The sequence below is a fragment of the Sycon ciliatum genome, chromosome 1, assembly GCF_964019385.1.
Source record: "Sycon ciliatum chromosome 1, ocSycCili1.1, whole genome shotgun sequence".
In the NCBI taxonomy this organism is placed as follows: domain Eukaryota; kingdom Metazoa; phylum Porifera; class Calcarea; order Leucosolenida; family Sycettidae; genus Sycon; species Sycon ciliatum.
In genome coordinates this window covers 89,520,779-89,541,262 of record NC_088643.1, presented here as the reverse complement: position 1 = coordinate 89,541,262, position 20,484 = coordinate 89,520,779, and the positions used below count along the sequence as shown (strand labels likewise).

General features: G+C 47.9%; 1 protein-coding gene and 1 non-coding gene across 2 annotated transcripts in view; both read left to right on the top strand.

The window, feature by feature from the left end:
• The window catches only part of LOC135806313 (uncharacterized), a 29,842-nt gene extending 15,923 nt beyond the window's left edge, over nucleotides 1-13,919 (top strand). Inside the window, exons 16-30 of the mRNA XM_065320482.1 lie at nucleotides 2,374-2,641; nucleotides 3,488-3,704; nucleotides 3,874-4,096; nucleotides 6,400-6,595; nucleotides 7,433-7,532; nucleotides 7,924-8,124; nucleotides 8,512-8,634; nucleotides 9,166-9,220; nucleotides 9,545-9,595; nucleotides 9,867-9,939; nucleotides 10,180-10,344; nucleotides 10,648-10,782; nucleotides 11,115-11,330; nucleotides 12,492-12,578; nucleotides 13,215-13,919. Coding sequence (XP_065176554.1) covers nucleotides 2,374-2,641; nucleotides 3,488-3,704; nucleotides 3,874-4,096; nucleotides 6,400-6,595; nucleotides 7,433-7,532; nucleotides 7,924-8,124; nucleotides 8,512-8,634; nucleotides 9,166-9,220; nucleotides 9,545-9,595; nucleotides 9,867-9,939; nucleotides 10,180-10,344; nucleotides 10,648-10,782; nucleotides 11,115-11,330; nucleotides 12,492-12,578; nucleotides 13,215-13,409 — 2,305 coding nt within the window. The 3' untranslated portion in view covers nucleotides 13,410-13,919. The remainder of the gene's footprint in view (nucleotides 1-2,373; nucleotides 2,642-3,487; nucleotides 3,705-3,873; nucleotides 4,097-6,399; nucleotides 6,596-7,432; nucleotides 7,533-7,923; nucleotides 8,125-8,511; nucleotides 8,635-9,165; nucleotides 9,221-9,544; nucleotides 9,596-9,866; nucleotides 9,940-10,179; nucleotides 10,345-10,647; nucleotides 10,783-11,114; nucleotides 11,331-12,491; nucleotides 12,579-13,214) is intronic.
• On the top strand, nucleotides 5,238-5,400 carry LOC135807789 (U1 spliceosomal RNA). The gene has a single exon (XR_010552046.1). It is a non-coding gene; the product is annotated as a U1 spliceosomal RNA (small nuclear RNA).
• Nucleotides 13,920-20,484: the final 6,565 nt, after the last annotated feature.

The following is a 20,484-nucleotide window of genomic DNA, read 5'->3' as shown; positions in this document are numbered from 1 at the left end:
GACACGGGTAGGGAAATTGACAAGCTGCTGGAGGCCAAAGCTAGAGAACACGTGTGATAGCTCCGTACCAGCACGCGATGTGGTGTCACCACTCCACCAGTCAGAATTGTGGGCATTGTAGTCACCGGTAAGAAAAACATCAAATAAAGAGAGGTCCAAGGAACACAGCGTGTCGGTAAGTATGTCGCAAAAGGAGGTGATATCAAGAAGGGATTGTGAAGGGGGGGCGGTAATGACAGCAAATGAGTAGCGGATTGGCCCGGAGACCTGCCGGTGCACCAAGCTCAAGCCATAAGGCCTCGCTTTGGGGAGAATCAAGGTCATGGCGACGGGTGCAATGTGGAAATGTCCCATCACGTATGAGAATGGCCACGCCACCATATCCACGTAGGTTTGATCTCAGGTTCTTATGTGTAGATCTGTCTTTACGGAAGCATGTGTAGCCTGGAACACTGAATGAAAGTGACGGGCTTAGCCAGGTTTCTGTTAAACATATTATGGTGGGCTTGTTGGCCTGACATATTGCGTACAATTCCGGAAGTTTGTTTGTTACAGAGCGACAGTTGATAGTTACAATGTTAATAGAATGTGCGTGGTCCGGGAGAAACGGGAAAGCATGAGCGCTCAACGGGGTGAAGACCGACATTAGTTTGTGGTAGGGGGCGTCGTGGAGCTGCTGTTGATTAGGAGTTTTAGTAGTTTGTCGTCCAGAATCAGGAAGGAATGGTGGTGCAAGTGGAATATGACCACTAGATATAGAAGAATATGTAACGCAATGAGGGGAAGGGTGTGATGAACTTGCGTGGGGCACAAAGGGTTGGGCAAGAGGATTTAGCTGTTGGCTAGGTGACCGAGGACCCATCACTTGCTAGCGGAGTCGGCATAGCGCCATTTGCGGACGGTGTGCGCAATGGTGTCGGGCCAGAATTCCTTGTCAAGCAGCGTTTGCTCAAACTCTTCCGCGACAGAAACGCGTGCATAGCAGGTACCAAAGTATTGGGTTTCGGCAATTGTGCATGCGTATACATCAACGCCCCTATCAGCGCACCAGGTGACAATGGACTGTGCCTTACTTCCAGGGCTAACATTCCCCACAAAGAAGGCACATCGCTTGGGAAGATGTGTGCCAGTGAGTGTGTTGGGGTTGGGGTTTTCTGTGGCCATTTTTCTGTAGACAGACACAACTTTGGATTTTGTTGCCCGGGCAATGGGATCGCTGTGGGCCGCTGATTTATTGCTCCTTCGCCGCTGTTCTTGCCAGTTGTTCTGATGGGGATCGCCTTCTGTGCTCCCAGCAGCACCCTGAGTACATGTGGGCTGTACTGGTGCACCACCGGCGCCTGCTGTTGTAAGTGCGCCCCCAGTTGTTGCATTTCTACCAGTGTGTACGGGTATGTTCCTGCGTTCCATGTGGTTGGTGTTAGGTACGGTGGCCCTGCTAGTGCTAGTTGACCTGCTGTGTAGAGTGCGTGCATCCTCTTCTGGCTGTGTGCTATTCGTACTCACTGTACGAGTACAACGGGATTGCATGTCTGGAGTGTCGCAGTGTACGGGCTTGGATGAACCATTGTACTGCTGCTGGTGAAGCTGTTGCACTTCCCCCTTCAGCTCCGAAATTTCCAGCTTCAAGGACAAAATTATGCTATCCCTGTCCTCCCTCATGGAGGCAATCTCCCCCGCCAAGGCCTGGATAGTGTTAGCAAGGCTATCTAGCTTAGAGTCATTAATCCACGACGTACCGGTGTCAGTGACGGGCTTCCCTCCAACGCCGTGCTTCCGCAGTGCCTGCACCAGCTCTGGCCGGGCGAGGCTCGAAGGGGAGTCCAGGGACTTGCGTTCAGCGATGGCGATTAGTTCCTGGTACCCGATCAGGGCAAGATCAAGGTTCTGGTCCAGGGACATTCTTAGTTTCAGCAAGGACAAAGGTAGAAGGGTAAAACTGCTGCGGGGGGCTCCCGGAAAGCTGTTCCGAGGAGCACCAAAAACGTCAACCACCCCCTGCGATTCGAAAAAATTCCTTTGTTATCGGTAGTCTGAATGCGCCCAAAGTATATCAATGTTACTGGTATCCCAGAACAGGATCAAAGGCAAAGAACAAGACTGACACTGTATGTCCTGTCAAAAGACCTACGCTATGAGTATGACAGTTACCCTGGTTACATGCATGAATCACGGCTCATGAGAATGTCCATATTTGGAAGCGGTCTGGCAGACATTGCAGCCTAGAACACTAACAGTACACGTCATGATGACATTGGAATAGCAATGGCCATGCTCCTACCTTCATTGTACCTGAGCGGGTCTAACTGACAGTCTCCCAATACTGTACCTGACTACCTGACTATGTCTACTTCCTTCCCTGTTTTTATCCAGTATGTTGAGAACATCTATGACCCAGTTGGCAAAGATATCTCCACAACTTCAATCAGCTGCTCTGATCGTCTGTGAAGAAGGAGGCATTGCCCTGTCTTCGCCGATTCAAACACCCAATGTTAATCAGTTACAGGTCGATTCCAAGGTCTGGGCACAACATGTTCAAATGATATCGACCACTATTGACGATTTCATCATGCCCTGGGCAGCCACTGCCATGAAGCTGGCAAAGAACTCATTGCATGAACGAGGAACTGTGGAAGCTAAGGTGAGACAAACCCCAGGATATCTGCTCAGTTTAGATGGTTTGAAACTTTGAATCCATGCCGTTCAAATCGTGATCTCCCCTTCCTCCAGTTCCTGCTTAGGGACCATCGCAAAAGTTCGCAGAAGCCCCTGAAACGAAGAGCATACGTTTGGGGGGGGGGGGGGGGGGGGGGGAGGGAGTCGTGTCGAAAATCGCAAACCGGGCTTCAATTCAAAAAAGTATTGACGACATGTAGGAGCTGATAGATTAGCATGCCATCACAGCCGGCGTAGATCGCTTGTCAGGACGCGTAGACCATTCTTGCAACTGCGCGTGTCGCGTAGCTGGCTGCCTGTACACTGTGTGTAGTCTAGTACCAAGAGTCCATAAAACGCGTGGTTTATGGACTCTTGCTAGTACTAGTACTAGCAGGGGTTCATAGGGTTTATGAACCCCTGCTGTGTAGTATATTATAATAATTATTATGTGTGCAGCATCCAAGTGAAATAATGAAGCCCATATTGTGACTGTCGTTTCGTTTGAGGGGGGAGGGAGGGGGGTCAGGCCCGAAACTCACGGTCTTCGTTTCGGGGGCTTCTGCGAACTTTTGCGATGGTCCCTTAGGCATGTTCGTTGCATGTAACGTTATTTCAACTTTTTTGGCTCTGTTCAACACTATCTGCTGCCGATGCCTGCTCTTTGGCTCATGTGTGTGTATGACTATCACTGTATTCATGGCTGTGTATACGTATGCGTTTATGTATTTACTCATTGGCCGAAATAGTCTGGCTGTCTGCATCATTGAGTATTTACTCATTTATATGTTCGTGTATGTACATGTGTGTGTGTGCCTGGTCAATGATCAAGGCTCCGGAGATACGGCGACTGACTGATCAAATCCAGGCCATGGCAAATGCTGCGCTGGAGGCAGGAGAGTATGACGCATCTTCACTCCAAGAGTTTGCGTCAGGTCCAGAGCAGAAGGAGGCTGCGCAATGTCACAAACTGGTCGCATCGATGGGTGAAGGTTTGGCCAACTGCACGGGGGAACTGATCCGCGCTGCCAAGTCTGCAGTCCAGTCAGGTAAGGACATATCAGTAGTTTGTTCTCTCTTTATAGTTCACACATCACTGATGGAATTCCGAAGGGAAGGTGCATAACATTAGTTGAGTAGGAGGATATATGCCCCCCTGCCCCTCCATCCCGCATTTCTAAGAGCTGCTCACTGGTGTTCCTCTGCTCGGGTGTACAGGAACAGCTCTGACAGCGGAGCACTTGCACTTAGTATGCCGTGAGTGGGGTGTGCATGCGTGTCGCTTGTCACGGCTCGTGGATGATGTCACCGTGTCTGCCACGCAGCACACACCAGCGCTTAGGACAGCGGTGCACAATCGGCAGGACCTAGAGCAGTGTCTACACGACCTGCACGACTTCTCTAATACTCTGCAGGACATGGCCACAAGCGTGATTGCTGGGTAAGTGAAGTGCTGGTGGGTAAGTGAAGTGCTGGTGGGTACTGGACATATTGACATTGTACTACACTGTGACTATAGTGTCATGTATTGTGTAAAGGAGACACAACGACAAGGATAATATCCCTTCTGGATTGTTGTCTGTTAGCCGAAAGAGAGAGAGAGTGTGTTGTTTTGTGTGTGTGTGTCGTGCTCACAATGTGTCATCCTGATGTGGAGAAAGCTGCCCCAAACGTGTATGCGCCCATACATAACTGGACCACTGTAAGAGACTCCAAAGGTCAACGCTCTGGCCTGGCTGTGATGGAGCACCCTCGAGCCCTATTAGAAGTCGTAACTTGAACTTGTTGGAAGGTCTGAGTGAGCTGAACATGGAAGACAATTTGATATCGGTTCCGATGGTATACCTCTCGCCTCCGTACAATATTGCAAACTTGCCATATTGCCGATTTTCTGATTGCGTTTCCATGGCGACTACAGGTGATGACGCACATTCTGCTTAGCTCTGTGAGAGAGAAAGTCGAACACTGCAGAATGTTGTCATTTTCAGTTGTCTTATTGTATTCATGAAGTGAAAGAAGTGCTGTGTTCAATGCTGTTAGTGCCGCGATTCCCGTGAACTGTTTATCAGTACGAGTAGTCCTCTCCGTTGTGTACTGGGACGTGACACCAACAGGGGAAAGTTGGAGTGCAGAGAAGTTAGCTGGCAAGCGAAAAATCGTGACGAACGCTTTTGCAGAACAAGTCACAAGCTGCTCATTCTAGGTTTCATGTGCTCTTGCCAATATTCACCTGTTTCCATGGAAACACAAACTTGTTATAAGCTGAACGAGTGCATCGCATTGGTGGGTCATGGTCCAACACCTTAAAATGAAGAACAATGGTTGTATGGTTTTTCTAAGCATGCTATTAAAGATGAACCAGTTTCTTGTTCGTTGTCAATGCCGACGTTGCCATAGCAACTCTACGCACGGTAGCACATGTCTAAGAACTAGCGTTACAAAAGGCGTATGTACGATGTACATGTATATAGTGGTGAATGTTTCCGTGTTTAGCCCAATTTCCCTCGCCCTGCGAAGTTTGTAGCTAGTGCCACTGAGGGCCGGATATGCCCATATATGTGCACAACTACTTGACTCACTTCATACTTACCTTGCACGGGGGACGCCGTGATCAAGAAGGCGGCTCCCTCAGGATGAGGCCCCTCCATTGCACTCAGTTGGGGCTGAGGCCTGCGGATTCCCCAAACGTGGGAAAGCCGGGTGCACAATTTCTTGTAGAGGGGGTATGCGTTCGCGCAGCCCCTGATCCTCAATGAAGGAAAGTTGTGAAACTTGATGCTGCATGTGTGCATATGTTTTGTTTGCATGAAGCATTACGAATCTTTCAGTACTGATACCCGGTCAATTTTCTACTTCAGCATGTGGTGGACCGACACGTACAACTGCTGTACGCTGATATCAAGACTACATAAAGCACCACACTCGGTTGCCCGACTGTCTTTATTTACTTTAACCTTGTCCCATGACATCAGGTTTTCTTATGCGTCATGTGAATCCCCTACTAGGATTGACAACTGCTCATGACTGTGTTGGCTGGAATACATGTATGTCAACTACTGGTAATCTGACTATGGCTGTGTTTACATGAGAAATTTCAACCCGGGTCGAGTTCAGCCCGGGTCGAAAGTCTGTACGATAGACAAAATAGGTGAGCGTTTACATGAAGACAGTTGACCCGGGTCAAATACTGATATGCCGCCAAAAGTCCACTTCTAGAGTCCTGTATGGTCACGTGAATCCGTTCGCGCGAAATTTGCATGTGCAGTGCTGTTCAAACCTGGCGCGAGATACGCACAGAAGTACGTTTGTACGATTTTCTTGACCCGGGTTGATTTCAACCCTCCCCTGGGGGGGGGGGGGAGGGTTGAAATCAACCCCGGGCGAAATTTCAACCCGGGTCAAGCGCAATGCGTCATGTAAACGCGCCATTCATTTTGTGTACATGGCGGGTTGAAATCTGACCCGGGTCGAACCCAACCCGGGTTGAAACGCCTCATGTAAACACAGCCTATCACCCCGGTAGTGAGCAAAGGAAGTAAACTGTCTAAGCAAGGGGCTTCAATAGGGCGATGCTGGAGGCGCATCGGCTGTGCTCTTTGTCGATAACAGTTCATATCCCAATCTCTTTCACATACACGAACCCACGGTAGCACTATCTGGTGTTTGGCGTCCAGCTCGACGCTTTTAAATTGAAGCTTTGCCCAACAACATTACTACTTTCCCTCGGCTTGCTCTTTGCAACAGTGGGGTGGGAACACAAGAGGATGTGGAGCACCTAAAGGCCTCAGCTGTGCTATTGAAGTCGATCAGCCTCTCCTTGCAAAACACAGCTCAAGATGCCGTGAAGGAGAGGCCAAGGATGGAGACTGGTGAAGCGAATGACAAGCACCTGATCAGCTTGGAGCTGCTGGAAGTCAAGGCCAGAGAGTGGAATGCGAAGGTCTGGATTGTTGTAACTAACATGGTGGCAATTAATAACCTGTTGTCAGTGTTGATGGAGCTTACTTGCAAGACATTACATACATCATTAACTGAGTAGCTTAATGTTGCCAGCTGTAGGGTGTGCGCTGCTATAAACACACACACGCACGCACACACACACACACACACACACACACACACACACACACACACACACACACACACACATACACACACACACACACACACACACACACACACACACACACATATATATATATATATAATATACTCAATCTATATATATAATATATATATTATGTGACCATCATGTACCATGTACATGTATGCCCGTCGCAAGATAATCATGCAAAACTGCATATGCACTGGATGTACACCCACCGATTTTCTCTTATAGCAATGCTAGTGGACAGGATCTGAATGAAACAGATCAAGACTAGTGCCAGATAACTGCCTAATCCACACATCTCGTGAAGCCATGTGGATCGATCCCCAATCCACACCCGGTCTACACCACGAAGAGTACATCAGAATGGGACAGCCAATACAGTTACCTATGCACACCCTACATTAGATGAGCCAGTATAGACAGCACACTGCTTTGATAGAAGCAGACACTAGATGCACTGGTACCTTGAGGTGAAATTGGAGTAACTTTGCCAACACACACACACACACACAGGCACACAGGCACACAACTGCATAGGATTGGTTTTCATTTCAGAAGTCAGCCAACTTCTACAAGTGGTTTCAGAGCTAAACGATGCTGCCAACACCTTCTAAAGCAGTTTCATTGAGCTCCAAACCAAGCGGATTCCTCCTTCTGATGTTTCAGATTCACATGATATCGATATTAGTGGATGAGATGACATCGGAACTGGGCACACCAATGGATCGCCTTGCTGGTGCAGCCCTCGCTGTCAGCAAATGTACAGGTAAGCCATCATCTACTCCACTGCTGGTCCGGCACAATCCTGTACTACTTATATAGGAGCTATGAGGTAACATTGGTGTTTGTACAGGTTACGAGCAGGCTATTGTAGTCTGTTTATTGTAGTCTGTTTGCCGTTTCTCCAAGGTGGCCTGCTAGACTCAGCAGTGGTAACGCAGTACAGTGTACAATCAAAGTACACCAGGCGCAGCTATAGTGTATGTGTGTGCCGGAACAGTGAAAAAGCAGTACCGGATGTCTATTTCCGTGTCCACATTAGCAGGTGCATACACAGCACGAGGGCCACGCCCAAGTACACGGTATTCATGTCATGCTTTAACGTTATTTCAAGTTCCATGTTTGTTGTCTTTTCTCCCCCCCCCCCCTCCCCCCAGCTGAGGAGAGAGTTCAGCGTATCAAGGTTCTCCGCTTCCAGGAAGAAGACATCAAGCAGAGAGCAAAGCGAGTGCTGACCAAGGTGAAGAAGTTTGCCTCGGTGTCCAAGGACCGAGTGCGAAGCCATGAGGCCAATTCCTGTGCCCAGAGCTTGTCTCAGACCGTCCCACTGCTTGTCAAGGCTGCTCATTGCATTGCAGGTATGTTTTGAAATCCACCTTGCGGATGTCCCTATGTGTTCATGCATGTAGCTGGGTAAGATTGTCACTCGTCCCTCTTGATATTTGTACTTTGTACTGTTGAGGCAACGAACTGAAATAATAAAAACCAAAGCAAACGTGTACGAGTACAGCTTACTTTTAACAGTTTTAACAGTTCTTCAGTGGTGGCTCTATGTGTGGTGGCTCTATGTGTGGTGGCTCTATGTGCCCATCTGCTGCTGCAGCAAAAGACAGCACTACTGTATGTGTAGCCGAGGAGCTGAGGAGGGCAGCATGCTGTACATGTATGACTGCCACATTCACGGCTGAGGAACATCATCAGACCAGAGTGACCTCTTTGCCAATCTTTTGTTGTGTTGATTTCAGACCAGCCCGATCGACTTGCTGTTCAGCAATTTCAACACGCTCGCCGCTGTTGGGTGGCGAAGACCGCTCATCTCAGTGCTCTGTTGAAGAACATGGCCGATTCTGATCCAGAGTTAGCCGCAGGTAGGACAGGGGGTCTTTAAGATTTGACTATGGGTCACATATGGCAATATGCACTACACTGTGACATCATTGCTGTACAGTGCCTGTCACTGGGTGGTAATGCCGGTAACGCTAATCACGGTGCAAAGTGCAAGGCCGTACTGTGTACATTATCATCAAGCTTCAACAGTGACAGGAAACGCCCAATGAAGTCATCCCATGGTTTGATATCATACCATCATCTGCAGCACATCACCATCCATAGCCGCTGGTGCACTACTAGTAGTAATTCCAACAAAGGCATCCAGCTACTTTTTTTTTAAGGAAAATACTGTGAAACTGTGCTGATGGGCCAGGCTGAAAATGTTGGTGAATTTAAAAGATACTTGCAGTGAAGACAATGTTTTGTGTCTGCGTTGGAGTTTACGGACAATTAAACAGTACTGTTCCTGAGAGGGTGCAGTTGCTTTACTGACTTCATCACCACTAAGCCTGTGATTAGGTCCCCAGTCACAGATATCAATCTGTGTACGCGTGTACTGTTGATTGCAGATATTCAAGATGATGTTCTTGGTGTGAGTGATGTCAGTGAAGAAGAGGCTGAGCTGTAAGTACAACACACATGCACTGTCCGCCGTCTGTGTAGCATCAGTGCTTAGATTCCATGCACTGTAGCTATCAGTTGTTGTCCTTATACTAGCCATGTGTTACTGGGAGATGATAAGCCTTGTCCTGAACTAGAGATCTGTGGAATAGTGTTGTAGAGGATGCATGGACATTCCGAATGCGGTGTGCTGTCAACTTTGTTGCAACATGCACCGGCATGCATGGTACCCTGTGTGCGGCATGTGCGGCATGGTGCTCTTTCAACCCACATCAGTATCTGATATGTGTGTGGGCTGATTGTGCTCTGTTGTGTTCTATACTGCAGAGCTGAAGAACAACAGCTAGACCTGAACAATGAGTTTGGAGATGACAGCATGTAAGTGGTACTTCAGTACTACCAGGTTTGGACTCTGGCTTTAGAAGTCCAGACACATACAATGATTGCATAGGTTGTGCAGTCGCAACACAAAGAAAATAGTATTACAGAGTATCTGATGTTAGTTAGCATTTCGGAAATGTACCTACTGGACTCGGCTACATGCACTCCTGTATTGTGCTCATCTGTGTTCATGTGTGTTCATGTGTGTTCATGTGTGTGTTCATGTGTGTTCATGTGTGTTCATGTGTGTTCATGTGTGTGTGTGTAGGTTATCACCTATTCCAGGTGATCGGCAGCAAAGAAATGAATCCGGGGTGTTCAGTCCTCCACGAATGGACCAAGTAAGGTTTTAAATAGAAAGTTGAAGGATAATGTTGTCAGGTGTTATGGTGCGGCCTGATGATGGCTGCTTGCTTGCACAGTTGTATGGCATCATGTCATACAGGTAGCGAGCAAGTGTTCACCCACAACTACTGTCTTCTTTGTTGCATGCAAGGCCCTTTCTTCAGTTGTCGGTGTGCACCAAGATGAGAGCCGGCCACGGCGTGATGCTACTTGTATGCTGGTGATTGTGCTTGCAGATAACTAGCACGCCACATCACAAATCCAAACAGCACACGCTACCAGACATCGATGAAGATGCATCTCTGGATATGACTCAACAATCGGAGAACTACTCAGTTGCTTCGGCGAGTACATGGCTAGATGACCAAGCTGATCAGCCACCTACGTCGCGATCCATCATTGTAAGTGATACCGCAAGTATCTCAACTTGCAAATACTGTGGCTCCAACAGGATCTCAAGTCCTCGGTGCATGAGGCAATGATATGACTTTGCATCCGTGCTTCCCCACTGTTCATTCTTGTTTCAACAGAGTTACGAAAATTGTTGTGTTGACATACCATCTGAAACACAATGAAGTGCTTGTCCAAGCTTATGTATGTACCCGTTCTTCATTTGCAAGCCTTAATATCCGGCAGTGTCTGTTGATGCCAGACAAACACAAAGTTGTTTATACCCGTATTGCTCCACATACATACGCACACAGATTGCAGCTCGCACACTGCATGATGAAGCCAGCAAGTTTGATGAGGAGAGCAACTCGCTCGTACGCCTAGCCAAGAACATGTCACAGCAGATGTACCAGATGGCTCAGTTCACACGCCGCAAGGGCCCCATACAGGTGAGAAAACCTGATAATTCAGTGTACGGTCACACTTCACAATTAGAGATACTACTGTCCCGACGTTAGACATAGCATTAGGACATTTGTGATTGAACTGCACATGCAACCAGCCTGGGGCCACTATCTGTAAATTGTTTCTTGCTTGTGTGCGTTAGGATCCTTCTTTCTGCTGACAAACGGGATGTAAAAACTAATTTAATTTTAAAATGGTTATCAGTCATAACAGTTAGCCAAGTAGAGGTGTGAGTAGGTGGAGGATACAACTGTTACTTCATCGTACTCACGTTTCTCTGTGTTGTTTTGTTTGGACTGCTGCTCTGCTTTATCAGTCAAAGAGCGAGATGATAGACATGGCCCGCAAGATTGCAATGGATAGTGGTGCCGTAGTGCGCTATGCACAGCACATGGCCGAACAGACAACCGACTGGAGAATGAGGGCTGAGCTGCTGGACTGTGCCGAGGTCATACCGACATTCAGTACCCAGCTTAGCATCCTGGCATCAGTCAAGTCTGCGGCTTCATCACCACGCGATCGCGACACGTCTGTAAGTTGCTGTGACTAGTGTACAGTGCAGCACTCACTACAGCAGGACTGTACTACAGTAGTACTGTGTGACTACAGTACTACAGTACTACAGCAGTACTGTAGTACTGTGTGACTACTGTAGTACTGTAGTACTGTAGTACTGTAGTACTGTGTGACTACTGTAGTACTGTAGTACTGTGTGACTACTGTAGTACTGTAGTACCGCGAAAAATATTTTTTATTAAACTCTCAAAATAGAAATGAAAAACGTAAAATGTTTGGCACCTATGAAGTCAGGGGATGGCCCACGCCTGGTAAAAAAACAATGAGGAGTTAAATACAAAGAAAACGAACTGAAAATACAAAAGTAAATGAAACACCATTACCAAAGAAACTGTGTAGTACTGTGTGACTACTGTGATCATGAACACATGTTTGCGCAAGCGGGCCCCGAGTCGAGGGACCTTCAAAATGTGATACTTGTGGACACGCAGTGTCCTTATCCAGAGTCACTTGCCTGGAAAAAGCACCCCTTGGTTAAAGTTGTAGTGCCACTGGTCATCTGTGGGACAGGTGGCAGCAGCCTTATCAGAGTGGTCACATTGACTGTCTGGTTTTTACTACGTATGTCGGTTTTGCGCAATTCATGCACACATGCACACATGCACACATCGGTTACGTTGGTACCTACATTGTACAGTGTACATGATATGAGTAGGTGCGCTCAGACTGTACAAAGCCATTGCGTGTATTTGAAATGTCTACCTATGACTGACTATGCACTGGGCCGGTGTGCTGAGTACCCAGTCGGCTGCTTTGCAGTGAGATACGCACATTCACTGTTGCTAGCAATGCTGTCGCAACAGACTTGACAGCAGGCAAGGTCACCCCCCCCCCCTGCCATGGTAACAGTTACACATAAAACATGATTGTACACTATGGTACCTACTGAACTGGCTAATTTTCATAGCTGTCAGCATATGTACGGTATATAGTGTTGTGACCATTCTCATTGCATGCCGCCAGTGCCGATGCCATGGTGATCATGATGCCATGGTGATCATGATGCCATGGTGATCATGATGCCATGGTGATCATGATGCCATGGTGATCATGATGCCATGGTGATCATGATGCTGTGTGCGTGTGTATCGTTGTCTGTTTCTTTTCACACTGTTAGGCTGATGCTATGCTGGTGAAGAATGCACAGAATCTCATGCAGACAGTCATGAGGGCGATGAGAGCATCGCAGGCAGCCTGCATGAAGGTAATTTTGAAGTACCGGCGCAGTAACGAATTGAGTCTCTACCTGTACACCTCTGCAGTCCACTACTGACTAGGGTGCAGGGATTACTTACTTTGGGATAATGTGAATGCTCTGAGCCTAACATACACCTAGAAACTAAGCGATTGCACTCTCAGACACAAAACTGATATTGTATAACAGGGAGAATTTGGAACCTATGGTAAACTCTCTGCATTATAAACGGTCAAGGACTGCTGACATCAAATACAGCCCAGGCCACCAATGGTCTGCAACACATATGCAAACAGCCCTGCCTCAAGGGTTATTGCAGTGGGTAGCCCGACTAGACCGGGCCGCTGGGCATCGGTTAGGTTCCACCAACCTATGTCATGTCGCAGGATATTACAAATCCCTAATGTACAGCTATCGGTGTTACATAGATGAATGGCAAAGTGTCATTCTCACTTGGGTGGTGATGAACTTTGAATCAGTGCTGTTTTGTACTTGAGTCATCATGCATTGTGCCTTGCCCTGGTTGGTATCATGCATTGTGCCTTGCCCTGGTTCATGCATTGTGTCTTGCCCTGGTTCATGCATTGTGTCTTGCCCTGGTTCATGCATTGTGTCTTGCCCTGGTTGGTCTGCTCTCTACTATAGGGACTGCAAGAACCAGGAGAGACGGATGACACAATGTCTGCGGAGACCAGAGAGATGGCACTATTGTGGAAACGACAGCTCAAGCAACGCCGTAGCCTGGAGAAGGATATTGCACCGATTGGCTCACGGGGACTGCGCCGCTTCAGCCGTAATCCAAATGTGTCATCCCTTGCTGAACTAAGCCTAACGCATTGAAATGCAGCAAGTAACTGAATCTTTATCAGAAAGAGGCTATTTCTCCTCGATTTAGCTAGGGCATGTACGTACATTTACTTCAAACTCACAATAGAATACCTATCCCTTCAACGTATGATAAACTATATTCATTGCTGTGAATGACATCAATAGTGCAAGAGTGGCAGCATACTCAATTTACCTATGAATGAAATAGGAGATGCTAGAATATTATTCTAGAATGAGTATATGGATTATCAAGAGTTTTTTTTGCTACATTTGTCAACGGTTTAACATTTCGTTGCTTTGCTTTTTCTACTTTGGAAGTACTTGCTTGAAGTGCATTACTAGAATGTAGAATATCGTTTCAAAAGCATATGGCAAGTATGCTCAGGTGCGCGTTATAATACTCCAGCAAATATATACATGTAGGTGGGGTGTTAACGTTACATGAATGATCATGAAGAGAGTTGACCCGGGTCTGCCACTATTCTAAACTGTTACTTGTCAAAACAAAACATGAAAAATCTAGAGTCCTGTCACGTGAATGCTTTCGCGCGAAATTTGCATGACATTGTGCGGTGCTACAAAAAGTACGCATGCTGTGCAAACCTGGCACGATGTGGAGGTGGAGCCACCATTGCAGCCCCTAACTGGCGAAACCCTTCACCATCGGTCAGCCAACACTGATCCTGATGCCCGTCCCGGCCTGCAGGTGAAGGGATTCTAGACCGATAGCCGCTACGCATTCTTCGACACTAGGGTGTTTTATCCCCACGCATCAAGCTATATCGTGCCAAATCCCTCCCCTCCCTCTACCGAAGGTTTGCAGGCGAGAAGAAGCGTGTCAACGGCGAACGTGTCAATGAAGTCGAGCATGGCTCTTTCACACCGTTATATTATTATTCTTTATTTCCACGATGGCCCATGGCCAATAAGGAAGATAATATGATTCAAATCAGTCCAGAATCATATAAAATCAGTCTAGCAAGTAAGGAAACCAACACATTGCAGGGGGATGGGGTTACGATGGGGTACAGTGTGAGCTACTACAGGAGCATATGGATGATAGAATGAGGCTAGACGCCATTGATTTAAACGCATGCTTGCTATTAAATTTTGTTTCACGCAGGTCGGGGGGTAGTTGGTTGAAATTGTGAAGGGACAGGTTGATGGGTGAGTTGGTGTGTCGGTATGTGTGTGATGTTCTCAATGTGTATGTTCTCATGTGTCGTAGTGCATATGGCTGCTCTGTGATTGGTCGTGCACGATGAGGCTGTTGCAGGTGGTTGGTTAGTTGGTTGGTTTTTATTTCACTTCGCACATTCAAACGGGATGACGACCCAATAAAATGACGGGGAGGTGAAGGGGAGCGCGGATGTACTTGATGTTGTGGGCAAGAGTAACCTGTCGTAAGAGTTGCCGGGAGACTAATGTGGGGAGTTGGAGATGATGAAGAAGTGAGCTGTGATGGACTGGTGCAAAAAGGGGATCCGCAAGCAGATACGGGTTGCTCGTCGCTGAACGCGTTCTAATTGGTCCTTCTGTTGTGGTTTGGCTGCGGTGCTGCTTGGCATTTCCTCTCGCCAGGTCTGCCATCCGTGGCGTTCGCGGATCACGCTCTGTTCGCAGTTGTCACTTCGACCTCGCGCCTGTCGTCGTGTCGACCTCGTCCAGGCCGAGGCTCGTCTGGCTCGACATTAGACTGTATTCACAGCCATCTCCTTTCTTCCTGTTGTAGAATTACTATCCGGCGTGTACTTACTGTTTACCGCCCTATTGCCAGGTGTATGTTTACCACCATAAGTAGAGGATACTAGTATTACCCAAGTACGAGGGTGTTACGTAGAGGATATTACCCAAGTACGAGGGTGTTACCTCCCTAATACCATCCCGACTGCGTAGCAGGCCTGCAGGAGGCATGATATGAGGATACGGTAACACCCGAGTACGTGGGTCAATACAATGAATAATAATACAAGCGCAATGCGTCATGTACGAGATACGTGCGAAGCTACTTGACAGTTGAAGAGTAGATCTACAGATTTGGCATGCAATAAGCGCCACAGACTGATGTAAAGAATATCTCATGAGTACGAGGGTGATACCGGTGATTATCACATATCAGGTGACCGTTTCCTAGGAATGGGCCAATCACTGGATTCACTGCCCTTCCTTGGCGGGTGATATAGGCCGATATCACCCCTGCTGCTCCATATCACCCCTGCTGCTCCATATCACCCCTGCTGCTCCATATCACACCCGGCTGCGTACCTACAAAAAAAAAAGTACAGTACCATTGGTACTCGCATACTCGAATGCGTACTGTAGCTGAAACTGCATATTTAGGATTTCACTGCCGTCTCCCCCCCCCCCCCCCCCCCCCCCAGGCCCTCCTTCGGCCAGCTGGCTTGGGATTGTGGGAGGGGGTCTATGTGGACTGTGGAGGGGCTACTACAGTACTGACAAGCAAAGAATATCTCATGAGTACGAGGGTGATACCATGCCTTCACAACTCTCTCGCCTCCGGAAGTACAGCTCGAGCTAACCCACTCGATTCGTCTCAACTGAGTGAAGAGGACCCATACCTTGTAGAATGTAGTTGCTATCGCTCGACTTCACTGCTTTCTACTGAGTTCTGCTATTGTTGGCGCCTTACTGGTGGTACTATCCACACACATCCCCGGCTCAACCGTATCACGGGCCTCAGTTTATTATGACCTAACGTCAGCAGTTCCGGCCCGGCAAACCAAGGTTACTTCTTACTCTGACTTAGGTATCGGAGTTCTCTTTGCGGTGGAGGTGCTCAAGAAACTTCTCAAAGACACGGCGGTTTCTGGTGCTCTGTGAGCTCTGTCCTGTGAGCTGTGACAGCCTTGCACGCCAGGGAATATCATCAAGATGACGAGCAATGCAGCGGTACATGTAGTCGATTCTGAGGACAAAAGAAGCGAAGAGTGGGGACTCGTACCGACTACAAAAGATCTCTCGTGCCCAAAGCCAGTGCGCGGACCTACCCCTTGGCTGGAAAACTTGAGTTTCACGCTATGTATCGAGACAACGAATACAGCGCCACAGACAGGCTCACTGCTCAACAGATTCGAAAAGCCAGACTCTAAGATTGTGAGTGTCACAACGTCCGCTCCGTCCAGATATAACGACGACGACGACGCTGGTCTTACGGAGCTCACAAGAGAAGAAATGCAAGCGCCGGGATTCGGTGGCAACAAGCTGGTTTTGCATAGTGACAGCTGTGACTTACCGTTAGACCAGTGTACCTTCACCAACGAACGTGGCTACTTCACCATTGAGGAGATGCTACAGAACATAGCCGCATTTGAAAAACTCAACCGCGCTCATCCTTCCAACTTTTGGTTTGGCGGTATTGACGCTCACCATGTTTTCTATGAAGGCATCAGCTATGCGGGTGAGACTAAGGATGGTGACACTAGGTATACTCCCAATTGGGGCAGTTAGCTGGTCACTGTCTCAGTGTGTGCGTGCAGGACAGCAGTACAGCGGCAGACATGTTTCATTTGTTCTCTGTTCGCCTTCTCCGCTACATGTATTTCCATATCCAGTGTCAATGTTCGTCCATTGAATGTAGTAATCGGTTGGCGGCACAATTCATCCTATGCATCTCCACTTAAAGTTATTGTGGTCATAAGGATTGTTTTGCGTTTAACTTATTTAACAAAATTGCTGCTTCAAGCCTTGTAACTGAACTTGTGTTCGGTTTTCCATTACTTTGCTGACTACAGCATAGCTAAGTTAACCATGCAGCTAGCACACTGCTTCATTTCATGAAGCCTCGTCAGATCTTCAGTATGTACACACTCTTGATGTCTCTCTCGAACTGTCTTGTGTCTGTGTGTGTGTGTCTGTGTGTGTGTGTCTGTGTCTGTGTGTCTGTGTGTGTCTGTGTGTCTGTGTGTCTGTGTGTGTGTGTGTGTTTCGAAGTGTTTCGAAGCAAGGGTGGTCTAGCTGTTCACCGCTGTTCCGCACCTCCGCCTCACTGCGGCCTCCCGAGCCCCGGCAAGTCTATGTGCAGGATGCCTGCTGTGCTGCGCACTGTGCTGTGTGTGCCCGCTGCTTTCGGACTGTGCAAGGCCGCGGTCGTTACCGGTGCTCGAGGACTGGCCAGCGCCCGACTGCCCAGCAGCGTAATTCGTTCAGTCATGTATGCGTGTGTTCTCGCCGGTTCCGTTTGCTCCACCATCTCCGGCGTCATCAGGCTGCGTGCTCCATCTTATATTCTTCCTCTGTGATGCCCCCCCCCCCCCCAGGGCCCACGTGACCCCTGTGGCAGTGGCTCTACAGGACAGGACAAGACAGGTGTGTGTGTGTGTGTGTGTGTGTGTGTGTGTGTATGTGTGTGTGTGTGTATGTGTGTGTGTGTGTCGGCTAGTTCGGTTGGTGCGTACACTTATGCCAGACAGTGTTGGGTCTGTTGCCAACAGGCTCGGCTGTTTGAAGGTGTATTGTTGTACCTGCCACCTTTGGTTTCAGGGTTCATATACTTTCTATTTGAAGTATACATACCTGTTAACCATGGACTGCTTCTGGCTAGATTAACTCTTGTGTAATCAATGGTGCTAGTGAAGCTTATATCAGATCCACTCTGATTTAACCACCCACACTAGTAGTAGTAGTAGTAGTAGCAAGTATTACCTTCACTGGGGCAGGGGTAACTGCAGTTGGATCCCGGGACGGATACCCTAATGCCGTCAATCCTTTTTCTGCACCTTGTCCTCACCGACTTACTGTGGTGTGGTGAGCCCATAAGTGGGATCTTTTTCCAAGTCCACCCAAACTTTTGGGGATTTCAGGGTGTGTCGGCCGTTGGGCGGCTCAATAGCCAATTGAGTCATCTTTCCAAGATTCCCTTTTGAATCTCTCTCCCCTCTCCGGCCCGGGGAGACCCACGTGACCAGTTTGGGCAGTGAGCAAGTACGTGTGTGTGTGTGTGTGTGTGTGTGTGTGTATGTGTGTATGTTTGTGTGTGCTAGTAAAGCCTATAATTATCAGGTCAACTCTCGTTTAGCCACCCACACTAGTAGAACCCAAGTATTACTCACTGGCGGTAGGAGTAAATGCAGTTGGAGCCCGAGCGGATACTCTGATGCTACCAATACCTTTTCTGCACCTTGTCCTCGCCCACTAACTATGGTGTAGGGAGCCCACAAGTGCGATCATTTACAAGTCCACGCAGACGTTGGGGATTCCATGGGGTATTGGCCGTCGGGCAGGAGTCATTTTTCCAAGATTCCTTTTTTAAGTTGAGGTGATTTTCTGTTTCAGTTTCGCCATGAAAGCACTCTTGGCAGATTTGAGACAGGCAATCGTTGAGAGCCGTGCATCTTGGTAAGCTGACTGCCGATCGTCGTCAGTCATGAGGGTGATGAGAGCACCGCAGGCAGCCTGCATGAAGGTGAGTTTGAAGTACCCGCTGTAACAGATAATGATTGAGTCACTGTGTGTACACCTCTGCGGTCCACTATGGGATGCACACAATCAGTCATGCCGGTGAAAGCTCAGAGCATAACTTTATATTACTAATGACTAAGCGATCTCTATCCACTTCATTCTATTTACCTGGTAGTGTGGAACAGGTAGACTTTGGAAGTACTGTAATTTCACAAATTTTCGGTGTACTTTTATTTTCGGTACTTTCGGTGCGTCCGTTTCATACCTAAAATTGCAATACACCGAACAAACACTAACACACATAACACAATAGGGAACTGCTTCTCTGTACCGAAAATTTCTGTTCACCTAACCTAGCCTGTTGCCCTCATACCGAAAATATTGAGCACCAAAAATTTCTGAAATTAGAGTACTCTAAAGAGGGAAGTAAATTCTAAAATCATACATGGTCCGTGCAACATGCGGGTAGAGGGGACGGTTTCAAATAGGACACCGGTTGCAAACCGGAACGGACTCAATATTCACTTTCTCTCTTGGTATTTTGATTAGAAAACATATGTCACAGTGAGACTACTATGTGTTATACTCCGAGCCAAAATTTCATGGCTCTGCGATGACCAGAAGCGCCATATCAAGCAGGTGAGTTTTTGACGTGTTGCTTCGCACTGCGACTTGAGTTTTACGACTTTCGAAAAATCAACTTCTTGTCGCAGGTAAACAGCGGCTCGCCTCTCGCCAATAAAGCACCGCATACCAATCAAAACTAATGGAAGCACACACAAGGCTTATTGTTACTCTATACTGGCCGTCGTGGAGCGATAGCAATTACCTAATTTCAGACCCAGAGTGAATTTGACGTGCACTCTAAAACGTGTCCGGTTTGGAGCCACCTCTGATTTGAACTTTTTTGAAGCGAAAAATTGGGCAACTTGGAGGCAATGGGTCAACACAAAGGAGTGGCTCAGTTCGATTGACTCTGGCCCCAGAGCAAACTTCAACATGCCAGTTTCCTTCCACAAACATATTTCGAGTGAAAAATCAACGCTGATGATCGGTTTGGGTCTATACAAATTTGGCTGTCAAAACGTCCCGGTATCGAGCCGTCTCCTCTACTGTTGTGATCTGCTATTGAGACTGCTAACATTACGTACATGTCCAGCCCAGAACACCAGTGCCAGAGGTCTGAAACACACGTGCAAACAGCCCTACCCCGCTGCCCGGGGGTGACTTGAGTGCCGGGATAGCCCAGCTACAGGTAGATACGCATCTTCTAGGTTCCACCAGCCCATGCCCATGCAATGTCCCAGGATACATGTATTACAACTCCCTCATGCACAATTACTGGTGTTGCATAGATCTGAAGTGTCATCCCAAGGTTAAGGCTTAGGTTGTGATGAACTTTGAATTGCTGTTTTGTGCTTGACCTCATGCATTGTGTCTTGCCCTGGTTCATGCATTGTGTCTTGCCCTGGTTCATGCATTGTGTCTTGCCCTGGTTCATGCATTGTGTCTTGCCCTGGTTCATGCATTGTGTCTTGCCCTGGTTCATGCATTGTGTCTTGCCCTGGTTCATGCATTGTGTCTTGCCCTGGTTCATGCATTGTGTCTTGCCCTGGTTGGCTCTCTGCTCTCTACTGTAGGGACTGCAAGAACCAGGAGAGACGGATGA